The sequence below is a fragment of the Poecilia reticulata genome, chromosome 7 (genome assembly GCF_904066995.2).
Source record: "Poecilia reticulata chromosome 7, P_reticulata-male-v2, whole genome shotgun sequence".
NCBI classification, from domain to species: domain Eukaryota; kingdom Metazoa; phylum Chordata; class Actinopteri; order Cyprinodontiformes; family Poeciliidae; genus Poecilia; species Poecilia reticulata.
Genome location: NC_088836.1, coordinates 26,006,071 through 26,020,826, shown reverse-complemented (window position 1 = coordinate 26,020,826; position 14,756 = coordinate 26,006,071). Strand labels below are relative to the sequence as shown.

At 41.7% G+C, this 14,756-nt stretch overlaps 1 protein-coding gene across 2 annotated transcripts in view; it reads right to left on the bottom strand.

The window, feature by feature from the left end:
* LOC103467710 (PDZ domain-containing protein 4) overlaps positions 1–10,716 on the bottom strand; it is a 34,876-nt gene extending 24,160 nt beyond the window's left edge. The window contains exon 1 of one of the 2 annotated variants that reach the window (XM_008414347.3): positions 7,675–10,716. In XM_008414347.3, the coding sequence (XP_008412569.1) occupies positions 7,675–7,734 (60 nt within the window). In that variant the 5' untranslated portion in view covers positions 7,735–10,716. The remainder of the gene's footprint in view (positions 1–7,674) is intronic. The other variant, XM_008414348.3, reaches the window with a different exon arrangement.
* Positions 10,717–14,756: the final 4,040 nt, after the last annotated feature.

The following is a 14,756-nucleotide window of genomic DNA, read 5'->3' as shown; positions in this document are numbered from 1 at the left end:
TTTGATGCATCTCTGCTTTACTGAATGGACCATCTTCATCTCCACTGCAGCAAACAGGCAGCTCTTTTCTATAGATTACAGTCCACTAAAAGATTGCATTGTGCCCTTGTCTATATTTTTAATAGTGTAATTCTGTAAAGACAAAATATGTAAATCAGAGCTAGACCACCAGCTCTGATTTACATATCTTGCTAAATTGCGGGTTTGAATATGGCTGGCAATACTTTCCTATAACAAAATAGACCTGCAGAAAGAAATTACTAATAAAATATCTTACATATGCATAGTTGTATGTTTTGTATAGAGATTTCCTTTAGCTCTGATTGTATATCTCACAATTTTGTAATTTATCATTGTTTATTAAACTCTGAAAGCTGTGTGGCTTTGTTAATATTCTGTCCTAGAAGGCGGTTTGATGTGCCCTTTTTTGTTGTTGAGCACCTGCCCCTTTAGTGGTCTCTGTATGGCCCTGGCCATATATCTGTCGTAGCTAATAGGGACATTCTGTCAGGATGTGCGTGGCTGTAAGTGAGGAAGACGGCGGTAAATCCAGGTAGTAATGAGGAAATTATGTATTTAATAAAGAATCAGGAACAAACTCAGAAAGACATGCGGCACTGGAAACGGACAGACGAACAATGAACAAATGACGAGGACCCGACAAAGGACAGAGACAACAGGTGGGGTTAAATACACAGGGAAGCTAATCAGAAAGACATGGACACGCTGGAGGGACTATGTCTCTCGGCTGGCCTGGGAACGCCTTGGGGTTCCCCCGGAGGAGCTGGAAGAAGTGACTGGGGAGAGGGAAGTCTGGGCCTCCCTCCTGAAGCTGCTGCCCCCGCGACCCGACCCCGGATGAAGCGGAAGAAAATGGATGGATGGATGGATGGATGGAAGCTAATCAGGGAACTGGACACAGCTGGGAGCAATCAACATGGAAGACAGAGACTCACAGGGGAAACGGAACTAAAACACAGAAAAACCTAAAAAATAACTACGCAGAAAACACAGATCGTCGCACATTCTAATAGAGATGTTATGTAAACGATAAGTGAAAGCTGCCGTCTTCACAGACAGGCAGAAGAGAGAAGCAAAGAGTGGTTTGGAGAACCATCCATCCATCCATCAAGTTTGTAGAGGCACTCTACAAACTTACAGACAAAATTATAGACAATATCTGTCTGTCATTTGTGTTTGTAGAGAAACTGAAGCACCCGGAGAAAACTTGTTCAAAACAATATTAGTTGATTTTACCAACAGAGCAAATTACAGTGTCTGTCACTTGTGTTTTAAGAGACACTGGAAAAACATATCTGTCGTTTTTGTAGGGAAACTGGAGCACCCAGAGAAAATCTATCTATCTATCTATCTATCTATCTATCTATCTATCTATCTATCTATCTATCTATCTATCTATCTATCTATCTATCTATCTATCTATCTATCTATCTATCTATCTATCTATCTATCTATCTATCTATCTATCTATCTATCTATCTATCTATCTATCTATCTATCTATCGTTTTTGTAGGGAAACTGGAGCACCCAGAGAAAACCTATTTATCTATCCATCCATCCATTCATCCATTTTCTTCAGGTCATGGGGGCAGCAGCCTAAGTAGGGAGGCACAAACTTCCCTCTCCTAAGCCACTTGGGTCAGCTCCTCCGGGGGATTCCCATCACATTCCTTGGCCAGCTGAGAAACAGACATTTATTAGGGACTGGAAATGGATGGGAATTTTACTCTTTTATTGTGCTGTTGGCAATCTTTAGCAAAGTGCACAGTGGTGGATTTGAGTAAAGGAAGTGTGACAGGCTTGGTATTCCTAACTTTCTGACTACTCAGTATAGGTCTGGTTTTTGTGTCATCATGTTTGTCAGCAGAACACACCGATCTTCCTGCAGATTTCTTGGAGGTACTTCTCCCTGGCAGAATCTGGTGGCTTGGCTTACTATTTTCACCTCCACACACTCTTTCTAATTCCATTAAGGTCCGCATGTTTTTCCTTTCAATCTCACACAGTTCCTTTTTCTCCTGCCGTTTAAGCTGTATCTGGGAATCCCAAGAATGAGTCAGAGACTTTATAGCTGCAGCTTTTTTCTCTTTCTCCAGTTTTTCACGCTTTTGCTCTGCAGATTCCCGCTGTTCCTTTTCTTTCAGTACCTTGTCCTCCATAAAAGCCCGTTTTTTAGCTTCTTCCTTCTTTATAAGTGACAGTTGGTCATACACTATTTTTTTACGTATTTCACGACTTCTGTCCTTATCAGGAATGTCGCAGTCACTCTCATAGTCTAGAAAGCCAGTTTCATACTGAACATCTCTTTCTTGCTCAGTAACACTGTGCTGTATTTCCCACTGCATTATTACTAAGTTGTCCGTGTGTTTTTTAGTCTCGTCCTGTGTCTTCAGTTTCTGCTGGGGATCCTTCTTCTGTCTCCTGGCTTCAATTTCCTCAGCTCGATATCCAGGAAGCACCCCTTCCCTTTCAGCCCTGTCCATTTCCCTCTTCTGTTCCTGTTTATTTTCATAACTGGTGAACACTTTATCAGCCAGAGTCTTTTGCTTTGGAGTTTCCTTCTTCTGCTGATGTGCTTCATGTAGCATTTTGGCAACCTCCTCTTTAGCCATACTGTTACATAGCGTTTTTTGTAAAAGAAAGTCGTAGGCAGCTTCTTTCCTCAATATATCCTCTAAATTGTCATCCACAGTCTTCTTTTGGTCTTCCATGTTTGGCTCAGTCTCATCCTGCCTCCAAAAAAAATTCAGGTCTTTCTCTTTCTTCTGTTTCCTCATCTCAATTTCCTCAATTTGATGCAGTCTATCTGACTCCATTGTGGCAGCCATTTGTTGCCTTTCATGTTCCGCTAATTTCTTCTTCCTCTGTTTATTGGCTTGAATTTGGGCATCCCATGTGTCAGACACTGACTTTTTCAATATGGCTTTCTTGTCCCTCTCCTGTTCCTCTTGTAACTTTTGGCCTAACTGCTGCTCAGCCCTCTCTTGAAATCGCTTTTCCTCCAAAAGCGCAAAGTTGGCAGCTTCCTTCTTCTTTAGATTATCCAGATTGTCATAAACAATCTTCTTACATTCCTCTAAAGAATTAAAATTTTGGTCCCTCATGTTTTGCTCAGTCTTGTCCTGTGTGCGGAGTTTCTGCTGCTTCTTCTTCTGTTTCTTCTCAACGTCCTCCGTTCGATGCGACCGCTCTGATTCCATCAAGGAATCAGACCCTTGATTTATTATCTTGTCCATTTCAATCTGCTTATGCTGTTTATATTCAACTTGATCATCCCATGCATCAGTCAAGTACTTTTGCATTTTAACTTTCTTTTTTTTCTCCTGTTTGTCAAGTAACTTTTGGGCAAACTCCTGCTTGGTCATTTCTTCATTAAGCTTTTTCTCCTCAAAAGCTTCTTTGATATATTCTTTTCTTCTTATATCCTCTATATTTTCATAGGCCATCTTCTTACATTTCTCTTGAAATTTTACCTGTTCGTGAACATTTTTCTCCCTCTCGTCATGTACATATTCTGACCGTTTGCCTTCACTAACTCTGTGTGTTTGCCTTGGCTTCACAAATTGTTCCTCTGCCTTTTCACTAACCTGTTTGTTGAGTTTCTGTTCCTTTTTACATGATGAAGACTTTTTAAACTGTTTGTCATGTTTGTCCTTTCCAGAATCCTCATTGGAAAGGACAATGAGCTGTGGACAAGCTCTCAACTTGTCATCTCTAAACTTGTCCACATCTGTGGACAAGTTGAGAGGTTTTTGCCCATTTCTGTCAATTTGCAACAATGTCTTTGATGGAGTTTTCTCCCGCTTGTCTCTCCAGTTTTGCACATCCCGTGCGTATGCATTTGTTGGTCTTGGTTTCTTCTCCTGTAATTTACGAAGACCAGCTTTGTGTCTTTCTTTCAACTCCTGTACTCTTCGAAATTTATTATGCCGGTCAATGCGTGTCTGAATATCATTTCCGTCTTCCAAACTTACAAGGAAACCTGAGCTTGTGCTAGAGTTAGAATCACTTGTGGCGGAATTCTCCTGAACATTTACTTTTCGTTGTGGTATGGGGGTAGGTTGGAAATTTGTTTTAATTTTAGGCAACTTTAAAATAGAGTTCCTTAAAGTACGGTCCTGATCTTCAATTTTGACACTCTTCTTGAATACAAAATCACATGGGGGGTCTGGGTCAAATATCTTTCTCATCATAGGCATAGGTGTATCAGGCCTCCTGGGGAATCGACGGTGATCCATCTTGCGTTTCAGTCTCTAGGTGAAAAATTGCAATTCTCTATAAATTCGTTGAGTTCTGCACATCTGGCTTTAGAACACACGTAGCAAGATATTCAAAGGGTTAAGAGCTGATGTCATAGAATCTATGACACAAAGCCTGGGTTCCTAGTGACATCATCAGTTAGGTAGAAGTGTAACAGTTGCTATGGTAACCAGGAAAAGCTCTGAAGTGATTCACACTTCCTAGTAAAGGAGATGTTTCAACCCATCAAAACATTTCCAAATAAACTCATTCATATTAATACAAATGTAACTTTTTCCAACAATTTAGACAAGCTTCAGCCAATGTGGTTGTAACTGATTTAGGCTTTACAATGTGCAAAACACAATAACCTGGTTTCCCATTAAATCTGCTCAACAGTGTTTTCCTCATCTATACATTTTTTGATGAGGAACCTAACAATAGTTTCTAATTTCTTTTGTTGGCCGCTTTCTAAGCTACGGCTTAAAGACGGCGTTTCCAGCGTGTCATTTCGTTCAACCTTAGCTTCGAGCACATGGGTGTGTGAAAACCACCTATGTGTACGTATGTACGAGCATGCAAAGAGCTGAGAGAGGTAGAGGAAAACAGAATTATGTATTCCTGACGCTCTCTTCCAAGTGACCTGCACAAGTTTTGACTCGCCACTGAAGACTCCATCAACAGTCTTCATGCTTTTTTCATGTGGTTTTGTATGTTTTTCTCCCACAAATACAGCCTAATACAGAAAACTTTTCATCAGAAACAACTGATGGTCAAGCAGGTGATGAGCTTGTTCAACCAAGTTCCATTGAACAAGTGGGTAGTTTAAGTATTTCCAATTTATTAGTAAGGTTCTGACATGTTGTGTTGTATCTTTCATGTTCATGTGTAAATTATTGAATACAACATGTGAATAATTAGTAATTGTAATCCATCCATCCATCCATCCATCCATCCATCCATCCATCCATCCATCCATCCATCCATCCATCCATCCATCCATCCATCCATCCATCCATCCATTTTCTTACACCCTTGTAGCTAACGTTACGGGCGAGAGGCGGGGTCAACCTGGACAGGGCAACACAGAAAGACAGACAGGACACACAACCATGAACACACACACTCACACCAAGGGAGAATTTAGAGAAACCAGGTGCTTGAGCACCTGCCCTTTTCGCTCCTTGCCCCCAAGTGCCCTTTTGGTCAATTTTTTATTTTTTTGTATTATTATTTTTCTAAGCCCTCTTCTGACACATAATAACATGTACTAAAATTATTATTATTTTTTTTTTTGTACAACATAATAAGCCCTCCGGTCACCTTGTTACCTTTGACCTTTTGCCCGTGACGCATGACGCAGTTGCCTCTCGCGCAGTGCGATAAAGCGGCTAACTGGAGCTCAACGTAGCGAACGTTCCAGATTATAAAACAGTTTTTGGTAAATTATAAAAAAAACGGTTTTGGTGAATAAAGTGGAGTAGACTTGCTACTTGTCAGATGACGGAAAACGTTGAACGTATCGTTTCTGCTTCAGTACGGAGTAGCGGTTTAAGCAGAGAGGTAATGAAATACAACAGACACTGACAGGCCTCTGCATCTGCCTTTCTCTGAAGAACTACTGTCCTAGAATGTGGTTAGATGTGCCCTTTTTTGTTGTTGAGCACCTGCCCCTATAGTGGTCTCTGCACGGCCCAGGTAATGTCTGCTGTTCTCTGGTAAAGAGGAAAACACGTCATGTGAAGTGTGACTCTCCATAACAATGCCTTGCATATGATTCATACTGCCTGTGTTTTACACATCTTACATTACAAGCACAGCAACAAGATTTCAGCTTGATTTTATGTGTTAGACCGACACAAAGCAGGGAATAGCTGCTCAGTGGAAAGAAAATTATTAAGATTTCTATGAATAAAAACCGAAAAGCCTTACTAGCATAGCCTATTTTACTATGATACGCTAAAATATAAGAATCACTGTGAACAACACAGCATGCACGCCATGAAACATGGCGGTGCTAGCTTCGCATTGTGGGGATGTTTTACTTTAATATTAACAGCCTGTCCACTAGGGCTCTAAACACCACTGGCGTCTGGTCCATAGGGGGCGCTGGAGTGCCGTCCTCACAAACGTAGAAGGAAGGAAGAAATAAAAATAAAAAAGATCAGCAGTGAATTTCCACCGAGAGACTCGGTACTTTTCTTGACGCTAAATAACCAATTGCATTGTTTAGGTAAAGATAATAAACATTTGTTGGCGCCCGGAATTTCGGCACTGTCATAGAAGGTACCAGAGTTTCTCGTTGCCATGGTGATAATAACGTTGCTAAGGGCGACGGAGGTCGAGGATTTTCCAGATGGCCGGTAAGCTACAGCTTTTGTTCTTTAGTACGTTTTATTAGTTTTAGCTGTCATATTGCTTTGCTTTTTTATTTTATTTTATTTACATCCGCTACTTTAATTTCTTCCTTGCTTAAAATCAGTTATGAAGGTTGCTGTGGTTTATTTGACGCTTATATGCTGTTAGCATTATGCTAATGATGTTGCTAAGACTTATTTTTTAAATTGTTAATGATGATGCTGCTGTTGCCTTTTTTTGAGTTTATGCTAATATTGTAATGTTAATGTTTGTTTTATGTCAGTGTTTTCTGGATCAAATGGCTGACTATGAACATTCAAAACATTTCAGCTACACTACAAATATTTATATCAAAAACACTCATAAGTAAGAATGGCCCATTCAAAGTCCTGACCTAAATGTGCCTCTGGTGAGCCTCTGACTGAGCTTCAGAAAAATAACAAAATAACGGGTAAAATTTTCAGTCTCTACGTTTGTCATTTTAAAAAGGATTAATTTAGATAAAATACAAATTAGATTAGGTTTTGCAATAAAGAATTCAGAAAATTAAAGCTGTAATTTTTCTTTCACTTTAGAACCGTGAACTTCTTTGTTCCACAAAATGGCAATAAAAGAAAATGCATTGAAGTTAGTTGTCAAACTCAGGGTGCAAGGGCTAAATCCGGTCCATCAGAAGTTTTTATGTGGCCCTCTAGACTCTAGATAGCTACATAAATAGAGCATTCAAAATAAATGTTGTGTGCATATCATTTTATCAATTAAGTCTAAGCTGTTTTTATCTGCAAACCGCCAAATTACATCAATGTGACAACATTATTTAACTCATTAAATGCAGAGCCAGCTTTTTATTCGTAGTTTTGACTATTTGCTAATGGGTAGTTTTATCAGTACATTCTGCCACAACTGGCCCTTGGAGGACATTCATGATCTTTAACTGGCCCAAAGTGAAAATGAGTTTGACACCCTGTTCTAATGGCACAACATGTAAAGAGTTGAAGGGATGTGAATACTTTTGTAAGGCAGTCAGTGTTAGCTCAGAGGAGGAGAGCGCTCACCTGAAACATCACCCTGTATTGCTCCTCAGGCTTTTGAACCACACACATGTTGCACCCCATGGCGACGGCTGGCAGGGAATGACGGACCCTGCTGGTCCTCCAACCGAAGTTTGGTTCTTAAGGCAGTATTCTTTGTCTGTGGCAGTGGGAGAGCCCCACCCTCATTCGCAGGGGGTTGTGGTGTGTAACACCAGTCCTCTTCAGAGTGACACACAACTCATCCACAGCAGGGAAGGGCACAGTTTAATCGGCTGCGTCACTGATCCACTGTCTTTTGTTGTGCTCAAACGTTGGAAATCCTTTTATTTGCAGATATGTTCCATTGAGGTTTGTGTGCTTATTGGCGGATCTCTCTTCACACTCTAATTGTCCTGCAGGTTTGTGCTTCATTAATCAATCAGGCACCAGTTTCAGACGTGTCAGTGCTTCTCCCAGACAAACGCGATGGTGCAGAACTCCTGCTGTAGCCAGCTACTCTGGGTCATAGAGGTGTAGAGCTGCAGCATCGAGTAGTTACTCCCAGAAGACGCCCGCTGTGGCTGAACTCCCCCACTCTCACAGTGCTACCCGTTCAAACAATGAGACCATCTAACAACTTGAGGAGGCTGCTTCTTACTCCTCAGTCCCACCTTGTCCTACCCTCCTGCTTTGCTCTCCAGGTTTGCTGAGATAACGTGTCTTTGCTTAAAGCCGAGTCAGCACACTGTCTTGCTCTGGCCATCTACTTAAGGATCAGCGTATGGTTAGAGGTATTTCTTAATGCAACTGCACTGAAACTCCTTGAGGGCATGAGTGGGATTGAAAGCTTTGTGTCAGCTTGTGCCCATGACACCATTAGCCAGAAGCTGCAAGCCCTTCCTGTGCACTGAAGATAAGGTAGCCTGCGACACACCGTCCTTTGAGCTACAAGCTGTTCTACTTACAAACACACACCACTATTTATTCAAAACAATACAGGGCATTTAAATTAACTGCACCTACAATGAGTCTCTGCAATATTCCATTAGTCCTTGGACGTGGCTCACTCAGCACTCAAACTGCTTCAGGGTGGACTAGTGATGGATTATGTTTAGATTAGTGACCTCTTGAGCAGTAATCAGACAAGACTTCTAGATGTTGAGAGAAAATCAATAAAAAACAGCTCATGGATCAGTTCGATTTGCTGGCGTATTGAAGAAAGGGTTTTCCCTGCCTTGAAATTCTGCAAACATATTCCTCAATATTGATAGTTCCCCTAAAGACCTCACTTTTCACAGTTTGCAGGGACCTGATCTCAATCTTAATGCAAGTTCCTCTCCTGTCTCCTTCCTGTGAGTCTCATCGTCTGGGTTAAACCTTCATCTTTTTCTTTAATCCTTAAGCGAGGATCGTCTTGTCTGAAAGGTCCATCGACAGGGTCGCACAAGCTAATCCTCAGTCAAGGCTCCACAGCACCTGTTTCCTTTTTGCGTAAAGCCTGTAATCCCCCAAACTCCGACTCCTCTCACCAGCCACACACTGAGACGAAAGCTATCTCTGTCCAATTAGAAGCATGACAACTCGGCCAAAACAACCCCAAACTCTGGAGAGCGAGGCGCCAGACGCGCTCAGCAGGCAAGTGTGCTCCAACTGTCACCCTTTTCCATTTTCTCCTGCTTCATATCTATCTACATGTGTCAGCCCTACATGACTGTCAGGATGATGCTCTGCCTCTCATCTTCTTCAGGATGACAAACACGACATGACAGAGTAAATATTGCCTTCGTACATTTAAGAAAAAGAGTCCTCCGCTTGGGGAAAAGAGAAAAAATGCACGTGGAAAAGTCAGTCCATCATGAAAAACAATCCAGCATGTCCAGAAATCCCTCCCCTTTTTTTCTGGTCAGGCTGATTGTCGTATCCTCGTCAAAGTGTGATTTTATAGTCAATAAACGAAATGAGAGCGCTGAGAACATTCCAAGTGGTTGGAGTGATGAGCAGTGCCTGTCTCAGGTCAGTGATAAATGTCCGTCAAGATCAGAGAAAGCTCTAAGGGCTGATTGGAGGAGACTTCTTGCCTTCTCCCTCCGGGGACGCCGGTAAACGCACTCCCCCCTCTGCAGCAGGGGGGAGGCACAAAAGGCACTTGTTTCCCAGCGGCGATGGAGGATGCAGATCTGCACGCAGCACTGCCACAACTAAACCCAAATCTTCAGGATCCTGCACCTAATAACTCCTGTTTTCTGTCTCTTTCCCCCTCCACACCCTCCGTTTCTCCTGAATCAGGGCTGGGCTGCTGCAATCTCTTCCAGTCCCCCCTATAATTTTTACCCACACCTCATTTGCTCGCCTCTCGCCCCTCCTCACTCTAGCCTGCCTCCGTCTCTACTCGTCTGCAGACGAGGGAGAGAGCAGGCACTGGAAAGTCTGTCTGTTCGGTCTGTGCAGGACGGAGCGAGATAACGAGCAGAGCTGCATGAAAGTGAATGAAATATGAAGGTTTGCATGTGCTGCAACATCAAGACCCAAACAAACAAGGTTCAGCCACTTGTTTCATGGCATTTAGGAAATTCGGACTCTGCTTGTGTTTTTTATAGATGTCTTGAAAGGGGGAAAAAAGATGATTGCTCTTCTTCAAGCAGCAAAGATGCAGGTGGAGAGCGTGAGACTGCTTCTGCATTCAGATGAGGCTTTGCGCTGACACAAAGAAAAAGCAAAATGGGGGAAAATGGAAAAGAAAAAACAAGTGAATAACAGGTGTGACAGGATAAATTGAAAAATGTGGAGGAGAGCCAGGAGAGGGAATGCAAATGAGTGAGTGGGAGAGCAGTGGTGAAGCGGAGATGAAGTGAAACAATGGTTCCCTGCAGTAATCAAAATGACCTGCTGAAGGCGGGGGTAAAACACATGGAGACATTCCAGTCTGAATTACTGCCTGGGAGATACTTATGAGTTAAAAGTCTCCTTCATTTGATGTGCAGTTCCACATCCAGTGATTTCCCATTCAAGGCTTTTTGCTGCAGAGGCTTTTGCCAAACACCACCAGGCTGGAGAAGGAAGCCAGTCCATAAGGGAGAGACGAGAATTTTGTTAAAGATGCTCTCTCTGCAACCTTAGAGAGTCATTTATCAGCTTGCCCCAAATAAAGAGCCACATATCCTTGTGTGTCTTTTTGTGTGTTTTTCTTTTTCTCTCTCACTCTCTCGCTCTCAGACACACGCATCCAATCTCCCCCCTTGAGGGATATTGTCCATGATCCAGGCTGAAACAGGATTTCATGGTGGCTGTGTGTGGCTCTACAGGCTTACAAGTATTCCTGCCACAACCCTGTTTTTGTCACTTAAAGTCGGCCAAATTACATTGCATGGTGATCAGAAATAGAAACAATGTCAATATTGGTGTTTACAGAGCTATAAGCATTGACAATTCTGCTGCTAAATGTGTGTACAGATGTACAATAACACCAATCAATTCATTGTCTCTACTCGCTTATCCTTGCAAGGTTACAAAGGGTCTGGTGCCTGTCTTTGGCCCATTGGCTGCCTCCATTGGCCAATGGGCAAGAGACAGAGTACACCCTGGGCGGGTCGCCTGTACAAACAGCCATGCATGCACACACTCATACCAAAGAGCAGTTTGAGGGACAGATTAACCTAAAAGTCACGTTTTTGTACTGTGGAAGGTAGCAACATCAAACCCTTACATGCACAGGAAGAAACATGTAAACTCCAGACAAAGAGCAAAGACAGGGAATCGAACCTGCAACCTTCTTGCTGCATTGCAACAGTGCTAACCAGTGACATTAATAAATAATACTACAACTTGCAACTATTAATGCAAATTCTCACAAATTTTGCGTGAAATTGGAATTTTCACCAATCATTTTAAGTTTTCCATAAATTATTATTATTATATTATTATTATTAGTTGGTATTATCTTAGTACCAATCAAGATGCTTGGTTGGTACCAAGATGGCCACAATGCTGAAAGCACCATAATTTTACGATTTACTCACGCATGCATTTTGTCTGTCAGCTTTACTTAGTAACGCCCAAAAGGCCACAGGATTGTAGTATCATGTTTTAAAATATCAATTGTATGAAGCGCATCACGTCTGAGCAGGTGGGTCCAACCTGTGCAAATCGTTTCAGGAAATTTCATACTTAAATGTCACGGTTTGTTATTCATTACTGCCTCGTTACCCTCACCTGAACAGAGGTCAAGTAACCTGGAGTTCAGTGCCCTTTAATTTCTGAGCTGAGCGTCACCTTTGTTCCAGTGCTGTTCAACCCTATTGACCTCTTTTCATGAATAGCAAGCAAGAATGCAGAGGGAGAGCTGAGGCATTTAGAATCATTGAGAATCTCCCCATTTTCAGAAAGACAGGGAAGAATTTAGCTATTTTCCTTTCTTTGTAAAATAAAAGCTGGATAGATGAAACTAATGGAACAATGAAGGAAGTGTGGAAATGCAATCATTCTTTCCTTACTATGTTTCAATTTTCCTTCACCAGGCCTGGGAAATTATCAAAGGTGACCTCTCATGCTTCCCTGAACAGGATGAATCTGTGGGCTATACAAAACATGTTCATCACATTTATTTTTTTCCACAAAATCTTCCTTGGATAAGGAGATTTTAGTCTGACCAGTTCTGCTTATTTTGACCTCCTTCCAGTATGAGTCGTTCAGCGACTCTTGTCACTTTAAATCCAAATAAGCTTCTGGTGGCCACAACGTTTACACTATACATGAAAATGGCTGCAAACAGATGCATAATTATACATCCATACATCTTTGAAAAGCATTAGTAGAGTCTTCTGCACAACTAACAAAAATGGAGCAAGAAGTTTCTGGATGGTAAGTCAACAGTGAAATACTTGTTTTTTTCCATTTGTTGTTCATGTCTATTTTTGCCATTTCATGGTTTTACAAAAGATTTTAAAAAATCTTGCCATTGTACAGCTCATACAGTGGTAAAACCAGCCGACCAATTGTGCTGGTTCTCTGCAAAAACTCAAGAGAAATTTATGAAATGGCTCATTTTCCAGACACCTAAAAACATTAACTTTAAAAAAAGATCTGATTGTTTTTTTAAAAAGCTTGAGCTGTTTGAAGAAAAAGTTAAAACCCAAAAAGATATGAAAAGTACATTTTGCACAATAGGTTCCCTTTAATTCAAGTTACATGCTTTGCCAGGCAACTTAGGAGCGCTTAGTTTGAGACGGTTTCCAGGGGGGTGAGAGAAATAAACGATGCAAGGAATTCGAAGAGCAGCAGGAACAGAGGGATTTGAGCAGGGGCTAATAGTAGGAAGTGAGGTACAAAGCCTTGTAGACCGGTCTAACGGTTTCCACCTCCATCCAGAGGATTTCCGCTCCTTCAGAGGGAAGCAGGGCCCCATCGCAACAGCAGATGGAGTACAGGAAGAATTTTAACAGAGTCCTCATAATTTATTTACTGCTGTTGTGAGCAGAAGACTGCTAGTACATAACATGCTGCATGAAGAACCATATTTTATATTGTTTTGCATGCTTGTATATACACACACACACACATAGTGGAGGTGTTTATAGGAGAACAAGCTTGTTTGAGTGTGTCCTCTTTGACGAAGTCAGGCTGTTGATTGACAGGTCATTTAAAATGACCTTTTCCAGAAGCCGCATTCACATTCTGGAGAAGTCACCTTGCGTGTGTGAAAGCTATCAAACAGAGGAAATGAGGAGAAGGACTGAGATGACATGAGACAGCAGAGGAACAGATGTGAAGGCATGATGGAAAGGAAGGCCAACATGTTTGATGAAAGATGACAGGAAACCTTACGTTACGTTTTTGTTGTGTTGTTTCAAGGCAGCTCTGTGGTCCATTATTTAGATTCACAAGCTACTGATTTGCTAATCACAATATTACTGCATTCATAAAATGATTATTCTACAGAGGACCTAGGATGATTTGTTCAAGATTTAGTTTCTTATTTTTAGCAATTGTAGTGATATGCAAAGGTTTTGGCATTTACTGAGCTCTTTACTGTGAATTATTATAAAGGAATAAAAGTAATACACAGGGCTCGGACTCTTTATGGTGGGTTCACACCAAGCTCATTTTGAGCATCAGGTGCCTCTGGTTTACATTCAAAGTCTATGTGGAGGCACGTCATGGGCCGTTGCGGTGCGTTTCGTGCGTCAAGAGCATCCAACACGTCCAACGGGTAGAGGTGACGCGCCCTCGAACCGCCTCCACATAGACTTAAATGTAAACCAAACACGCGAAACACTAGATATACAGCAAAATGTCAAGCATCTGCGTTCAAAGTGAACACACATCAAACCAGAAGCATCATACGCGTTTGGTGTGAATGCAACATTACTGTTACAGCCAACGGGGAGAGATTTATTTACATCTGCAAATAAGTTCAACAAAAACAACACATGTTCTACAAACTATCCAAAATCACTCAGCTTTTGCTGGACACATCACTTTTTGTAGGATTTCATCTCTATTGGCGTGTATTTGAAAGTTTAGACCAATGGCATCGCTTTCCTTCATTTGCACAGTCATCCTGGCACAATTCATACTGTGTGTTTATTACATATTACGGGAATCGAAAACATCTGGCTCCATCTCAAGAAGGTCGACTAACACTTAGTCAAGTTGTTTCCTTATCTGACCAAACAGAAACTCCCTTCTGACTCCTTTGACTCCAGCCGGCTCTCCTTAAGCACTCAACCATTGTTTCCCCACCAAAGTAACCTGGATCCGTGCCATAACTTTTTCCTTGCACAACAATATTACAAAAACATTTCTCTCTGACATTATCAATATGTAGAATTTGGTTATCGGCTAGAAAAAGGCTTACAACTTTTGTCTATTGTTATCCTGGCGTATCTCTAGTTAAGTTGTGATACATTAAGATGCAGAAGAACAGAATGAGCGCTTCTTTTTGCTCAATATTTAAAAAATTTCTGCTGTCTTTCATCGTTTTCTTCCATAGAAAGTACCATCTCTGCCTGTCGTCAGCTTCCAGCCAGTCGCAGCAGATGGTCGCTCATCCATAAGTCTGGCTCTTCTGGAGGTTTTTTCCTGGAGAAAGAAACGTTTCCCTCCGCTTTGCTCGCCCAGGGTGAGAG